At 37.1% G+C, this 16,347-nt stretch overlaps 1 protein-coding gene and 1 non-coding gene across 3 annotated transcripts; both read right to left on the reverse strand.

The window, feature by feature from the left end:
• Window positions 1-125: 125 nt before the first annotated feature.
• Window positions 126-198, reverse strand: TRNAA-UGC (transfer RNA alanine (anticodon UGC)). The gene has a single exon. It is a non-coding gene; the product is annotated as a tRNA-Ala (tRNA).
• Window positions 199-821: 623 nt separating this feature from the next.
• On the reverse strand, window positions 822-6,344 carry LOC127755296 (protein ACTIVITY OF BC1 COMPLEX KINASE 1, chloroplastic). 2 transcript variants are annotated; one of them, XM_052280949.1, is made up of 15 exons: window positions 6,184-6,344; window positions 5,107-5,423; window positions 4,818-5,024; window positions 4,606-4,695; window positions 4,353-4,499; window positions 3,808-3,972; window positions 3,432-3,572; window positions 3,158-3,337; window positions 2,691-2,886; window positions 2,258-2,385; window positions 2,095-2,166; window positions 1,720-1,832; window positions 1,496-1,643; window positions 1,316-1,385; window positions 822-1,234 (listed from the first exon to the last, which is right to left on the reverse strand). In XM_052280949.1, the coding sequence occupies exons 2-15, from the start codon at window positions 5,404-5,406 to the stop codon at window positions 1,164-1,166; spliced, it is 2,028 nt and encodes a 675-aa protein (XP_052136909.1). In that variant the 5' UTR covers window positions 5,407-5,423; window positions 6,184-6,344; the 3' UTR covers window positions 822-1,163. The 2 variants fall into 2 exon arrangements, with proteins under 2 accessions (XP_052136909.1, XP_052136908.1); XM_052280948.1 differs by having other exon boundaries at window positions 5,107-5,429.
• Window positions 6,345-16,347: the final 10,003 nt, after the last annotated feature.

Genomic DNA, 16,347 nt, shown 5'->3' on the forward strand with positions numbered 1-16,347 from the left:
AGATTGTTTACGTGCATTGGCTCGTAGCCGGATAAATAACAGCTATATCCTCAGACCTCAGTCGAAAGAAGGGATGAAATGGCTAACGATAAATGGAGAAAAATGGGATAAAAAAATTGACGAAATGGAGATGCGGGGGATCGAACCCCGTGCCTCTCGCATGCAAAGCGAGCGCTCTACCATTTGAGCTACATCCCCGAACATGTAATTCTTTCTTTCTTAGTATTATTTTACTTGTGAAAATGCTGAGTTCGGCAGGGGAACATCTTTCTCAGGAAATGAAAATGAAGCGGCGGATTACATACGATTAATTAACTATTAGCTAAAATTTTTTAAAAAAACATACTCCCTCCCTTTCTAAGTATTTAACGTCGTTGATTTTTTAAATATATTTGACCATTTATCTTATTAAAAAATTTAAGTAATTATTAATTATTTTCCTACCATTTGATTCATTGTTAAATATACTTATATGTATACATATAGTTTTATATATTTCACAAAAGTTTTTGAATAAGACGAACGGTCAAATATGTGCTCAAAAGTCAACTGTATCAAATATTTAGAAATGAGAGTATTGTTTAGTAGTTAAGTTGAGAAAATGTATTGTAGAACACCTGCCGTTAGATGTCGAACTGAACCAACTGACCCGATGTGCTTAGGCGTAGGAGCCGTCGGCGCCTGGGTTATGTTTTCTTTTCCTAATCATAGTCTTCCTAGACTATATAATCTTGAACAGTTTGGTATGAAGCCTCACACTATTTTTGTGCGGTTCGTATTTTTTTAAAAAAGCGCTTAGTTGTCACCAGGGAACTATAACATGCAAAACATATGATCTGATCTTATAATGTAAGTTTCCTCGATGTACACATATAGCTACTTTCTCCCACAATACAAGCTCATTCTATATACAAGTTCCTTTTCTTCCGCTATACAAACGGCATATACAGAGCCATCGAAAATATATAAATGAAATGCAGATGGCAAGTTTCCTATACAATGATATACTATAGAAAAGAATAGCAAACCAAATTGTGTACAGCAAAGAGGAAAAATGTAGTCATCTATATCTATCTATTTTAGTGTAGGTTAACTGAAGGAAGAATGGCTCCTGCAGGTCTTGACAGCACTTCTGCTTGCTGCTCTAAACTGTTAACCTGAGATCAGTATTGCCGATCTGACAGGATGGAATCGCTCCAAGAAAGCATGAAATCGCGCGCGACGGATGGTAAATCTGCACAGAAAAGTAAAGTAAATGCATTTCAAATGGAAGAACAGGAGAGTTTTTCCAACTAACATAGGTCGACTGACTTACCTTGGATAACCTCGAGAGCAACTGATGGAATGTCGATTTGATCTTCGACTAGTCTGTACACATCAACAAGCTGCAAAAGAGAGAAATGGGTTACAGTAATCCACTGGAAAAATTATCTTCCATCTTTCCTTAGTATACAACTTGTGTGAATACTGTAGTGAACAATCCATGTTAAAGTACCTCTTCTACATGCAACTTGGAGTCCTCCGTGAAAGCCATAATAAGTTGTCTCCTGATGCCAGCGTCGATAAGGAACAAACGTGCTCCGTCTTTTATTGTGTCGGTGAGATCTAATTTCTTCTCCATTTGTCGATTTCTCTCAATTTGCCTAGTGGTTCACAAGATCAGAGTATTTCTAGAAATAAGATTTAGAGCGTTATAGAACAGACAGTTCTGATACTTACGAGCTATTCTTTTTTAGTGCAGGATTGCTGCTCATCTTGGACACGTTTTCCTTGGCAAGAACTATAAGGTTTTCTAGCCGTTTCCATTGGAACAGACCATCTTTGAATAATACCTTCATAGGGAAAAAAAACATGGTGACGACATAAGTGGTAAAAGTCTTTTTTAAAAATAAATAATGGCATGTCACACAATTGTCAACCATTTAAATGCTAAAACATGCTTCTTTCCTGTAGTTTGACAGAACAAACTTGCTGTTTATTTTCTGCACTGATGCTTTATTCCACACTTTCACATATACAATGGTGGATCATATGGTAGAAACTACCAATGGACAATAGCTTTGCAGTAGTGTTAAGGAGGCCTTGACTGGTTACCTGTATCAGCCGTTCACGGAGAGCAGGGTTCGGATCTGTCAAGAGACGCTTTGCTACATATGGATATGCAACCTGGATATTGAAACAGCACAGTGAACGGTGAGAACTGATCACACATTTTTTTTTCTTTCTTGAGAACTGAAAAGAATGGCACATGTCACACCTCAAGAAACTTAAAATCAGGCTGCAGAGTGAAGCAAATCCCTTCTTGTGTCAACAATGAACGAATAACCAAAGAAAACCTTTCTGGGATGCGGATGGGGTAATTGTACACAAGCTGATTAAACTTCCCTATAAATTTGGTTATAAATAAATTAGAGGATGAAATATATATGAATATAGAAAGCAGTCTTATCCTAAGCGTTCATGATTAATAGAACAAAAATAATCAAGCAAACATTCTAACAAGTGTGGGTGCCACAAGGAATGCCATCAAAATAATATCCATGAATCATGATCAGAAATGTCCACCTTCAGCAGTAATATAATTTGATGACCATGCATTGAAAAAAAATGCTGATATAGATCATGAAGAACAAAGCAAGCACACATCCAGTTCTCAGTAATAGATAAACTGCGAAGCATTACAGCCTTACCGGTTACACTCCGGAAATTGAAGTCTGCTAAGCCTTTCCCGGCTGAGTTTTGCCAAATAGCTTCCAGAGCTGGGACAATTGGGGACACATCTGTTCCACTAGCAAGAAAGCCAAGCCTTGTGAAGTCATTTGCCATTTCAGCATAGTCTTCATTTACAGCATGAACAACAGCATCGATTAGGATTTGTTTGTTTTGCTGCACATAGGAAAACAATAGCAGAACAACCTGTTAGCCAATTTCTGTTTTAGCCAACAGGCCTGATAAGATATATTTCTGCAGTTTTAACAGATTGCAGGACTGTAAATGACCAATGTACATTATTTACTATAGAATCGATTTTTTTTCATAGTAGGCATGAATCAGATATTATTTATCAAATTGAGTATTGACAAAAAATATTACTAATCCAATTAACTGAAAAATTCAAAGATGAATTTTACCACTGCTAAAAAGCAATATTTCATACCTGACTTAGGACAGCCACATTGCCAAAGTCAACATAAGCAATACGACCATCACGCATCGCAAAGATATTTCCAGGATGTGGATCTCCATGGAAAAGGCCAAATTCAAGCAACTGACGCAATGCAGCACTTACTCCAACTGTGAGAAAGCCCTCCACATCAATACCTGCTTCTTTTATAGCCTGTACAAATAAACTTTTGGACTCAAAAACACAAGAAAAATTACACTGAACTATTTCACCTTTGATAAAAAAAACTAGAAATAATGCTACAAACCTGTGGGTCAGTGCATCTGATTCCATCTATCCATTCCATTACTAAAACACGAGAACCTGAATACTGCTTATATACTTGAGGGATCTTGACAGTTGGATCATCCTTGAAATTTTCCAAGAAGTCCTCGATGTTTGTAGCTTCCTAAAGCATTGTATGGAATAGAAAGCACGTCAACATTCCATCCATGACAAAATAAGCCATGAGAGATATAAGAGTTTGTCAATGAAATTGTTTTCTCTTTTCCGGTACTGTCTTCCCAACAAAAGAAAGTGGACACCATTGACAACACATGTAAGATTGTGATACCTACTGTCCAATAGCTAATTCATTATGTTGGGAACATGATAACACCAATAAAAAGGAACAAAAAGCTTACAAGGGTGTAATCAAGTTCTTCCAAAAGTTTTTCACCGAATTCATCCACAATAAGCTCTGCATTGCAGCCTAGTTTTTGAAGGCTAATTCCATTCAAAAAGGATGCGAGAGTTCGGAACAGGAAAAGATCTCGATATATGATGGGCTCAATTCCTGGCCTCTGAACCTGTTATTTTGAATCACAGTAATCAATAAATAAGCACAACAATAAACATTATATTATGCATGAGTACAAGAACAAACATTAAAAATGTCACAAACTACTAGTCCAAGACACCACTGATAGAGTCGGCGACTGGACATTCTACTGAAGCATGTATAAACATTTAGCTAAATTCTTTTTCACAACTCATAAGGTGTAAAATGGTCACGAATTTCATTAGAGTGAGAAAACACGCTTGTACTCATCCATGGGCCATGATAGAGATAGAGGACCATGGTAAAAATGAAGCATCAAGTCATAGAACTTTTCGATCATCTCAAATCACAAAAGAAATAAAGTACTAAAGTAGTAAACAAATACAAGGAAATGAAGCAAACATGAACCTTAATAGCAACATCCTCGCCAGTTTCTCTAAGTGTAGCACGGTAAACTTGGCCTAAGCTTGCAGCTGCTATTGTCCGTGATGAGATTCTGCTGAACAATCTCTCTAATGGCTGTCCAAGTTCCTCCTCAATTATGGAAAAAGCTACCTGTCAATTCGATCAATAAGTGAAGTTAATCATCCTGATGCCTCCGCAGTCCTAGTAAGTATAATCTTCCACAAACATGCATGGAATTTTTACAGTACACATGTACCTGGTTAGGAAATGGAGGAACATCATCTTGCAAGATACAGAGTTCATTCATATAATCCTCTCGAATAATATCAGGCCTGTTGGCTAAAACCTAACAAAAACAATGGGACCAAATGCATTAAGGACTGTAATATACAAAGGAAGCAGCAGAGATATTTGGAGTGTTATCGTCTTGGGAGATTTAGGGATTTATCAGAAAGAGAAGAATATAACCTGTCCTGCTTTAATGAATGAAGGGCCCAAATCACACAGAAGATTGCGGAGCTGGCGGGCACGGAATGGAACAATCTCTTCATCTCGCCCAACCAAGAAGTCATACATTAGAGCTGACCAGTAAAGGCCAAGTTTCCAAATTATCTCCACGCCTCGACTAGCGAGGGACAGCACAGAACCTCTTGATCCCAAGACTCTATTTCTGACCTAGCAATTTGGAAATGAGCATATTTACAACGGATTTCAGAAAACTAACCCTGTAAATATAACCATTTGAAGTGTTCAATACCATCTCTGGAGTGTACTTCCGGAAAGGGATACAGACGCCACGTTCTATATCAAGTTGCTCCAGTGCACTGCTGGGCTTATCACCGGATATGTTTCTGACATTAGTTCGTGGGATTAGCTTCTTTGTAGGGGGCAGAGCACCAGTCGACGCAGCATTCATGACATAAAAGGATGTTTTTCTCCTCCTTTGACAAACCCAGGAACTTGAACTCGCGTATCCATGGGACCGAGTTCGACAGTCAAATGCTGATATACGAGACCATTGTACCGAACCTGATACAGAAGAGGTGCAGAGCTCCATGCTCAAGGGACGGTAAACTGTATCTGGACAAAATAACAAGCTACATCATCACACTTGAAATATAATCTCCAATGTCAAATCCCTAGCTACAGAAAACACTATAACCCTACTTCCTAAAATTCAATTGAGGAGAAAAACAAATCACTAATTATCACTCCCTGAGCTCACCCCTATTTGCTGTTATTCAACATGAATCGCCCTTCCCAATTTACAACCAACAGACTTCTTTTTTCAGAGAAGTTCAGAACCACAAATTGAGTTCTTGGAGGCGTCTTGTAAGAGCATCCGAGCGTGATAACCTACACCCATGGGCGCCGCCGCGCTGCCCACCACCTAATGCAGCCCAGCTCGCCGTCAAGCTCGCCCACTTCCACCACGCCATATGCTCCTCCACGAGATCGCCTCCGACCCAGCGAGTGCGGCGGCGGGATCCACATCCAGAACGCGACCGACCCGGCGCCCTCACTCCCTCCCCCAAACCTGATGCGGAGGTCCAACATGGCCCCAACCTGCGCGAGCACGGATCGACCTCGCCGGAGAATTGAATTCGCTGGCCAGAGGAGAAGAAGAAGGACTAGGAAGCAACCACAAACCGTCTAGGAGTAGCAAGACCTCTACCGCAGTGAATTGAAACAGCCCAAAACAAAAAAAACCAAAAATCATATCTGCACACGCAAATCACTCGAACAAGTACAGTTCATCCGAATGGGGAACCACCCCCAACCCCAAGAAGACGGCACGGGGGCACGGCGCGGGTGGGGGCAAGAAAATTCTCACCTTTCCCGCTAATTCTTGGCCGGGCTGGGGATTGAGGAGCTCGCACCACCGCCGCACTGATCTTCCACGATTTAGGCGGGGAAAAAGCGCGACTTTTGTGGTGGCAGAGGGAGAGTACACGTAGCTATGGATGGGGGCAAGAGAGAGAGAAGCAATGAGGAGCTTGGCTAGCTAAATTGTGGCCATCCAATGCAGTGAGATAGGAGGCCACGTCACGCATCAAGAAATGGGAAATTTTGCTATCCACGAGACCGCAACCACAAGTTGCCTACGGAAATTGCCAAAATGGGAAAATAATAGCCTCCTATAGCACGGGAAAATGGAAACCGATCAAGCCTTAGTCTCCGTTAATTTCTAGTAGTATTTAAGATACTGAATTGAACTAAATCCCTATCGACACGTTTTTTTAAATTACTAAACGGCTTTCTATTTCTATATAAATGTTGATTTAGATAGATAAATTCATTTTTTAAGTTTAATAATCAAAACTCAATTAATTATGCGTTAATGATAATTTACTTTTGTGTTTCTGTAAACTCTACTTTTTTTATTATTTAGAATTTTAATTAGTTCTAAATTCTATATGGATTCTAGGCTACTTTTCAACTGTCCCTTATTTTTTTAAGTTACCAATTTCCGTTATTTCTAAACTGTGTTTCTGTATGGACTCTTCTTCCACTACTCCTTAACTTTTAATTTTGATTTTTAATTATTTCTAAATTGCGTTTCTATATGAACTCAAACCTCCACTTTTAATTTTCTTGTTTTTTAATTTCAAATTTCAATTAGTTATAAATTGCATACCTGAATGGAGTATGGACTCTAGACAACTGTTCTAATATTCCTTATTTTTAATTATGAATTTTAGCTATTTTTAAATTGTATTTTTACATGGGCTCTATTCCTTCCTTTTCTCCGATTAATATAAGATTTTCTAGACCGTGAGAGCAAATATGGAGGCTCTTTATCTATTACTTATTACTTTAATAAGTAATAGATAGATGCGAAACAAAATATTCTCTCCATAAAGGTAGAAATTGTATATTTATATATGCATGAGTATGCAGGCTGCTGGTTTTTATATATGTTCTAGTTACTCAAAACAGAGTTCTTTCTGATATTCTTAGAGCGAGCTAGCTTGGATTCAGGAGCTCCTCCCGGCGCCTCGCACCTAATCGCGGACTCTCACCGATTTAGAAAACTTCTGTGCTACCTCAGTCATCGATTTAGGAGGGGAAAACGCAAATTCTTGTCGTGGCAAACAGATAGAACATACAATGTAGTGATAACAGCGATTTTGCTATCCATTACTTGTTTACGGAAATTGACAAAGTGGGATAATTAATAGTGAACCGAACAAAGGTTGTCAACAACCTTAATCCAAAACATCATATCCAATTCACATAAACTAAGAAAAAGAAGAGAAGGAATCCATTTGTTTCTAGGATTATCATGCCCCTCAAAGCTATAAAATCACCAAACATGCATGGTGTTTCACTGTTTCTGAAAATCTTAACACAGACAAAATCGATGAATATCTCTATTTTTCCTAACTAAAATTGTTTGTTGCCAAGAATTTCTAACTAAAGATTTTTTTACCGCCAAGCATTACACAATGACATTATCCCTAAGGGGCTGCTCAGACTGACTCGACTGCTGCTCAGTCCCACCATATGAGGAATGCTGCTCAGTCCCACCATCAGAAGAATGCCGCTAAGTCCCACCATCAAAAGAATGTTGCAGCTGCTGCAGTCCCACCATATGTGACTCTCCTTTAAAGGCGTGCAGCACGGCAAACTTATTCGTAGGCGCAGGCATGAGAGCAATCTTATCATCAGGGGCGAAGAAGATGTCGATTGTCATTGTCAGGAGAGCCCGTGAGGTGCTACAGTATGTAGTATTCAGTATGTAGTATTCAAGTTGAAATTGGTTGAAAGGTAACCATTTAGGTATAAATTCATATGAAGATTCACTAATGCAGGTGTTGTTGCCTCATTTTGAGTTGGTAAAAAAAATCTTAAGTTCACTTTAAAGGATTAGAAAGTAATAGAAATCTTTATGGGAATTTGAATATAGCATGATCTTCTTTCCTAAATACCAATCAATAGCTTAGAATAAGACTTATTATTGTTTCTAAATCAAGCTATTAGTCAAAGATTATCTAAAGTTTATCCATACTTATCTAATAAATATTTCTGTTGTACACGGTGTTTGCTCTCAATAGATATATCTCTAACTATACTCCTTTCCTCTTAAATACAAATTTTTCATCTACTTCCAATAGCCATCAAAATTTTAAGTTTGAGTTAGATTGTCTTTTAAGAGATGGTTTTGTGGATATGGTTAAGGAAATTTGGTTAAATGTTGTTAATGATAATACTACTTCAGAGCGTTGGTAGGCTAAAATTCGTAGACAATTTTTAAGAGGACCAAAAAGACTAGTGACATTTATAAGAAAGAGAAGGTCTTGTTAGAATAATTTGATTTTCTTGATAATCAACTCTGTTAACTCAAGAGGACCTTGATTCTAGACTTTATTTGAGGGATTGGGTATCTTGTTTGCTAAGGGAAGAGAAAATTAAATAGTATCAACGAGCTAAGACTAAAGATATTTTGAAAGGGAACTTGAATACTAAATATTTTCATTTGGTAGCAAATGGTAAGCATAGGAAAATTAATGGTGATCGGGAAATTAATGGTGATGCAAATTTAAAGGTGCATATCACCACTTAGTATAAAGGTCTTTTGGCCCTTCCTGAAGCTTCTTCCTTAACGTTAGATGAAAGCCAAATAAGTGATATTTCACAGGTTTCTCAATTAGAAAATAATGCTTTAGTACAAGATTTTTCTGAGGAGGAAATTAAAGATGCGACTTTTCAAATGGAACATAATAAAGCTTCGGGTCCAGATGGATTCCCAGCTGAGTTTTATCAGGTTTTCTGAAATGCTATTAAGCCCAATTTGGTTGATTTATTTAATGATTTTCATAGTTGTAATTTACCTCTTTAGTCTCTGAACTTTGGTCACGAGCAATATTCAAATATTTTTGGGTGCAAACTAGGATATTTTCCTGTTAGACATCTTGGCATTCCTATGCATTTTTGGGTGCAAACTAGGAGATTAACCTCTTTACTCTATTAATTTTGGTACTATTATTTTACTGCTCATGTGCAAAGAGGCTTTGAAAATTCAACAATATAGGCCTATTTGTTTACTTAATGTCAGTTTCAAAAATTTTACTAAAGTTGCTACAAATAGAATTTCTGGAGTGGCTCAGAAGGTTATTAGTCCCACATAGACGGCTTTTATACCTAGGAGGAATATTATGGAGGGTGTTGTTATTCTTCATGAAACGATACATGAATTGCACCGAAAAAAAAGAGTGGTGTGTTTTTTAAGATTGATTTTGAGAAAGCCTATGATAAAGTAAAATGGTCATTTGTTCAACAAATTTTGAGAATGAAGGGTTTCTCACAAAAATGGTGTGATTGGATTGCGTCTTTTATCCAAGGTGGACATGTTGGCATTAAAGTGAATGACCAACCGAGATCAAAATTTCAAACATACAAGAGTTTAAGGCAAGGGGACCCGTTATCTCCAATTCTTTTTAATATAGTTGTTGATATGTTAGCTATATTAATAAAGAGAGCAAAAGATGATGGTCAAATTTCTGGAGTGGTCCCACATCTGGTTGATGATGTTTTATCTATCTTACAATAGGGGGCTGCTAGCTGGCGTGTGCGCGCCAGCAGCGAGCACCTCCCTAACTACTCTATAGAGTAGTATTACCTCCCCTAACTAATCTATAGTATTAGTTAACACCCACTTAACACTAATGACGAGTAATTAGGGAAAAAATTTTCGGGAGATTTTTTTACTAATAGATTGAAAAATTTTAAGGCAAATTTGAAAACTTTTGATTTAAGATTTAAATTTTAAAGTCAAATTTTAAAAACTTTCCACTCGGATTTGAAAACTTTCAACTTGAGATTTGAAAACTTTCAACTCAGATTCAAAAACTTTCAAGTCCAGATTTGAAAGTTTTGAAAACTTTCAACTTGAGATTTGAAAACTTTCAACTCAAGATTTGAAAACTTTCAACTCGAGATTTGAAAATTTTAAAGTTAAGATTTAAAAATTACTAGTAAACTAATAACTAGTAAAAATAGGGAACTAATCTATCCGTACGGCAGGAATAACAAACAGCGAAAAAAAGAAGAAACGGTGGCTAAAAAAAGAAAAAAAAAAGAGAGGAACATAAGCGCGTGTGTGCATGGGCCTTAGTGGGCCGGGGTGCGCGCCGGCAACACGTACGCGCGAGTTATCGTTTCCCCTTACAATATGCTGATGATACTATCATTTTTTTAGAGCATGATTTACAGAAAGCTAAAAATATGAAATTGATTTTAATTTCTTTTGAAAAATTATCTGGCCTGAAGATAAATTTTCACAAGAGTGAATTATTTTGCTTTGGCCAAGCAAAGGAATGTCATGAGCAATATTCAAATTTTTTTGGGTGCAAACTAGGAGATTTTCCTGTTAGATATCTTGGCATTCCTATGTATTTTAGAAAGCTTAGTAATAAAGATTAGTTAACAATTGAACAAAGAATTGAGAAGAAAACTTAGTAGTTGGAAAGGTAAGCATATGTCTGTAGGTGGGAGATTGGTTTTGATTAACTCTATGTTATCAAGTTTAGTTATGTTTATGATTTCATTTTTTGAGATTCCTAAAGGGGTTTTTCAAAGAATTGATTATTATAGATCCCGTTTCTTTTGGCAAGATGATGAACATAAAAAGAAATATAGATTGATAAGATGGGATATTATTTGTCAGCCTAAAGATCAAGGGGGACTTGGTGTTCATAATATAGAAATCAAAAACCAGTGTTTACTAAGTAAGTGGCTAATTAAATTAATAAATGAACAAGGTGTGTGGCAGGATCTTTTGAAAAGGAAATATCTTGGTACTAAATCTATAACTCACGTTGAGAGGAAACAAAGGGATTCCCATTTTTGGTCAGGATTGATGAAAGTTAAAAATTATTTTCTAAATATGGGTTCCTGGTTTATTAACAATGGTGAACAAGTTAGATTCTAGGAGGATAAGTGGTTAGGTAATTCATCTTGGCTAGGAGGAATTGGAATGGTAGTTTGAGATGTTTTTGTATGAAAAATGAAACGATATACCATCTTTTCCTGGATTTTCATTTTGCCAGATTTCTTTGGAGATCTATACAATTCGCGTTTGGATTATACCCTCCACGTAGTATATCTCATATGTTTGGGAATTGGCTTGTGGGTGTTAATGAAAAGATCAAGGAACGTATTCTTATTGGAACGTATTCCTGGATTGTCATGTTGGGTTCTCTAGCTTAGTAGAAATGAAATGGTTTTTGATAAATCACCTTCAAAATCTTATTTGCCGATTCTTTTCAGGGCAATATATTGGCTCCGGGAATGAGCTCCACTACAAAGGCATGATGATCATATTAAGCTAATAAAGGATGTGTGTCGTAAACTTGAGTCGACGATCATGCAGCTCTTTGCCAACTTCGGGTGGAAATTCACCAATAGAATTCAGTAGTCGTGGGGTCTTTATCTTGCTTGGTTTTTATTAGTTTGCTTTTGTGTGAACCTTGTAATAATTGGCTGTAGCTCTTGAGCAAAGACCGGAATGTTTCATTCCATTATCTAAAAAAATATGGTGGCCCAGAAGTGTGGGCCGGTGGCCGAGAGCACGATGGCGTGACTGGAGGAAGGCAAATGAGGAGGCTCATAGTGCCGGGTCTCCGCAAAGGCGTCGGGGCTGATGGCAAGCGGCACGGATGGGGGATGGGTGGCGTGCCGGGCGAAGGTGGAGGACGGAGCAGATAATTGGATTCCGGCCGGCGGTAGGCGTGGATGGAGAGACGGGAGCAGCAGCAATGGGGGCGCGGTGGTGGTGGCGTGGCGAGATGGAGGCGATGGAGGATGTTGTGCGAAGAGTGGGGATGCATTGGGTCGACGATGGCGAAGGGAGAAGTCGTAGCAGAGAATGGAGTGGTATGGTGCCGATGGAGAGGTAGGGGGTGGCCGGCGTCGGGTGAGGTGCAGCGCTTAAGAGAGAGGAAGAGGCTAGGGCTTGCAATGGTAGGAGGAGGTGTGTGCCCGTTGGGCATGGGGAGGAACGTGGAATCATATCGGCCATTGGGTTATACAGTTGATGATTATGGATCATTGGATTTGATGAATGAATAATGTAGGTGTAATAGTGAGTTGATGAATTATTATATGGTAGAGTAAATAGATAGATTATTATAGTTTGACTAACAAAAGAACAAGTAAAACAACAGTTATAACATGAAACGGATAAAGCAACTCCGTTCACCCCATGCATGCGGCACGTCAGGCGTCAGCCGTGTGCAGCTGCATCACCACGTGTGACCACCGCCGCCTCACACGCCATCACCAGAATCTCGTGTCCGTGCCCGTGCAGTTCGCAGAGGCAAATCCTTGGATTTTGTGATAACTGACAAAACTGCACCGGCTAAATGTTATTCAGACAGCAGCAGTATGCCTGTAAAATGTTATAGAAGTTAGTTGATATAGAGGAACGACGATGAACCTTCTCGATCGCTTTAGTCATTGATCATTCAAGATATAGATGACGATATAGGAGCACACAATATTCGTTAATGAAATTCAGTAGAGCCTACATCTCCGAGGCTCTAATTATGAGCGCTTCTCCCCAATCAACATAGCACCTAGCTGCTATGAGTCCATGGCCTCGCCACCATCATCTTCCTAGGTGTCTACACTACATTAAAGTTGTCATAGTTACATTGTGGTGCCTCCTTATCTATTTAAGAGAGAGCTTGGACTCTAACTCTATCCTATATCTATTCCAACTCAAAATCTAATTATTCTTCCTGCTTTACAGAACCAGCATCTGATGCATACTCTCTCCATCCTAAAAGATTTATTGTACTAGGATGGGTTACATCCATCTTAACTAGCTTAAGTTATTTTAAGACGGAGGAAGTACATCACTTTTTGCAAGCCCAATCTACTTTGCATCTGGGATGGTGCTCTTTGCTCCAATTTGCGAGAAGAAATGGTAATGGGGGAGAAGAAGAAGAGAGAGTTCTCAGATTCCAGTTGATACTATGGTACTTAATTGCGTATCTTCCTTGTTTTCTCAACTGAGAACGACCATGCTTGCTTTCGAATCATTACCATAATGATGATCATCCGAGTCCAAAATTGCACCAAATGAACAGAAATAATAATGTTCCTTACCAATATAAACAATAAAAGAGAGGAAATTTGAGAGGTCATGATGAACATTAGTACATTACCAAATTTCATTTGCAGAGAGAATGCAAAATAAGCTGAAAAATTCTGAAGAGGGGTGGCCTAGCATGGTGGATGAGAGCCACTCTGGCTAGCCAAGAAGACCGGCCCATGCAGCCTCATTGCACATCCTATCACAAGAATTTCTTTCAGAAACCCTTAATCTGCCATCTGCCATGGCAGATAGATAGACGGATGGATGAGCCAACAGAGGGCAAAAGCGTAGGCAAGTCATTCTTGGCTACCAAAGGGAGTAGCCTCTCAATCTCCATGTAAGGCTCCCCTCTTCTCTTCACTCTTCAGATATCTCTCTCTCTCTCTCATCTTGGATAAGCCAGAAAGGAAGTAGTGTCAAGTCTATTATGTTAATTAAGAGTGGTGTTCAAGTAACTGTAATTGTTATCATATGATCATATCACCTATCTAATAAACAATTGAACTTTTAACTCGGTCCAAAAGTACAAACTTGCAGTTCTTTCTGATACAATTTTGCAGTTGATATAACACATATAGACAAACAGTGGCTCTAGCTCATATATGTGGTGCCAAAATTAGAGACCACTAAAAATATAGAATTGTATGGTAGCAAAAAACGCAGACCAAATTTACTCCTAATTTTAGCTTCTTACAGTGTATAACTAAGATGATGTTATAGACAATATTGTATAATGACAGCTTCTAGGGCCACTTTGAAGCGTAGGATTGAGAAAACACATCAGTAGAAAAAATCATAAATTTGGTAGAAACACAAGTACAAAATAGAGAATAACAAAACACGGAAAAGTTATTGGAACGCCTTTAAGAAAAATATAAGAATTGGAGGAGAAATTAAGAAATAGTCTAGGGAAACTTTTCACGAGGTTTGACCTCATGAAAAATTTCCTCCCAAACTTGATAGGTTGAGGCATTCCATAGATTTGTTTTTTAATTCAATAGTAACCAATCCTTTACTTCAAAAATAGTGACCAATCTTTGTTCCAAATAACTATTTAGAAAAAAAATCCTATAGGATTTAAATTCTACAAAAAATAATTTATCCTTTATTAAAAGGGAGTCTTACAAATAATTTGTTCCAAATCAAGTAATCCGCGATGCAAGAAGAAAGCATTGGCATCAGATACAACAACACATCAGGGGAAGGGGGAAAGAGGGAGAGAGCGGAGGAAGAACAGAAGAGAGGGACAATATGTGGGTCCCATATAAAGTTTTACTTTATTGCTATATTGTCACATGTAAGCAGCATTTTGGAAAAACAACTTTTGTAAGTTCAGGCACCCTATTTATCTTTAAAAAATAGGCATCGACTCACTTGGTGAAATGTTTCAGAGATAAAACATTTTAAAAATATTGATTGCAACATTGATAACCACCGTATTAACATTCAATCGCAACAACGAGAAAAAAAAAACAAGTGCAATTGAGTCGAATTCTAATTGAAACATTCGCTTCTTATACATGAAACATCAAATTTCAATTGTAGAAGCATATATATTTCTTATTGGAATATAGTTATGTAATATTTTGTTAAAAATATTTATTTATAACAGATACAACTATGTAATAGGTTAAATATTTTAAAAGAAAAAATCATTTAAGGGTTGATAATAGAGGCTCCTCCATGTTACACGCAATATTCTCATCATACTATGAAAATAAAGAGAAAAAAGGATCATCACTACTACCGAGAGGGAAAGATAGAGCCAGCAAAGTACATGTGCATATTGAAAAATAAAATCAGTAGCGGGTAGAAGTATGGTGTCTGATATTTGGTTATCGATCGGGTGGGTGGTGCAAAACTTTCTCCTAATGCTAAAGTAGATAGACTAAAATTAAGGGATAAATATAGACGCTCATATATACCTGTGTACAATTATCCTTATAAACGTATACACGAATACCCTATATTTACAAACACCACTAAGACTGGACTGAGCAGATATATCTCGAGACTGATGAAGCCACTACAATACAAGAGAACTGCTAGTTATCAATGAGTACATCGTTTACTGCTTAAAAAATTAATCGTCACTAAAAGCACATATGACTTCAATTCGAAAGGAAAGGTTTCACCACAACGATTCTTTATTCATTCATAAAAGAGTAAACTTTTTCCTAAAAACATATATACTCTCCCATTTCTAAAATATAAGCATTTTTAACATAGTGTCAAGTCAAACATTTTTAACTTTAACTATTAATAACAAAAAAATAAAAATGATCAATAATATAAAATTGATGTTACTAAATTTATCATTAAACAGACTACTATAATATGCAACTATATTTATTTAAAACATCTTACTTTAATAGATATTGTTTTACTTGTATATATATATCGTTTAAAATAGCATCTCGAAAACTGGGTCAAAGTCTAAATTTGCTTAAATTTTAAGACGGATGGAGTATATAATATATATATATATATATATATATATATATATATATATATATATATATATATATATATATATATAGTAAATTTGTTTGGTGCTCCATGGTGCCCGGGCACCATTGTTGAAATTGAGTATATACCCAATTCAAATGAGTATGAAACTTTTTCAGTTACTTAGGTATTAACATTAACTACTTTACTAACTAGTTCAAAGCAAGTTTGAACTGAATTTGAACTTGTTTTTGTTAGATTTTGATTGTAGGTATGTAGCATCCATACATATAATTATAATTAGTTAGGTATGTAATCATGGATTGTGAAATAAAGTTAAATTTGAGTTGTTTTGTTGATAGGTATAGATATGAATCGAATTATTATAACTAGGTATATACTCACAATTTGAAAATTTTGAAAAATTTGAGTGATTTTGTACATTTG

This window comes from Oryza glaberrima, chromosome 11, assembly GCF_000147395.1.
Source record: "Oryza glaberrima chromosome 11, OglaRS2, whole genome shotgun sequence".
Lineage (NCBI taxonomy): Eukaryota > Viridiplantae > Streptophyta > Magnoliopsida > Poales > Poaceae > Oryza > Oryza glaberrima.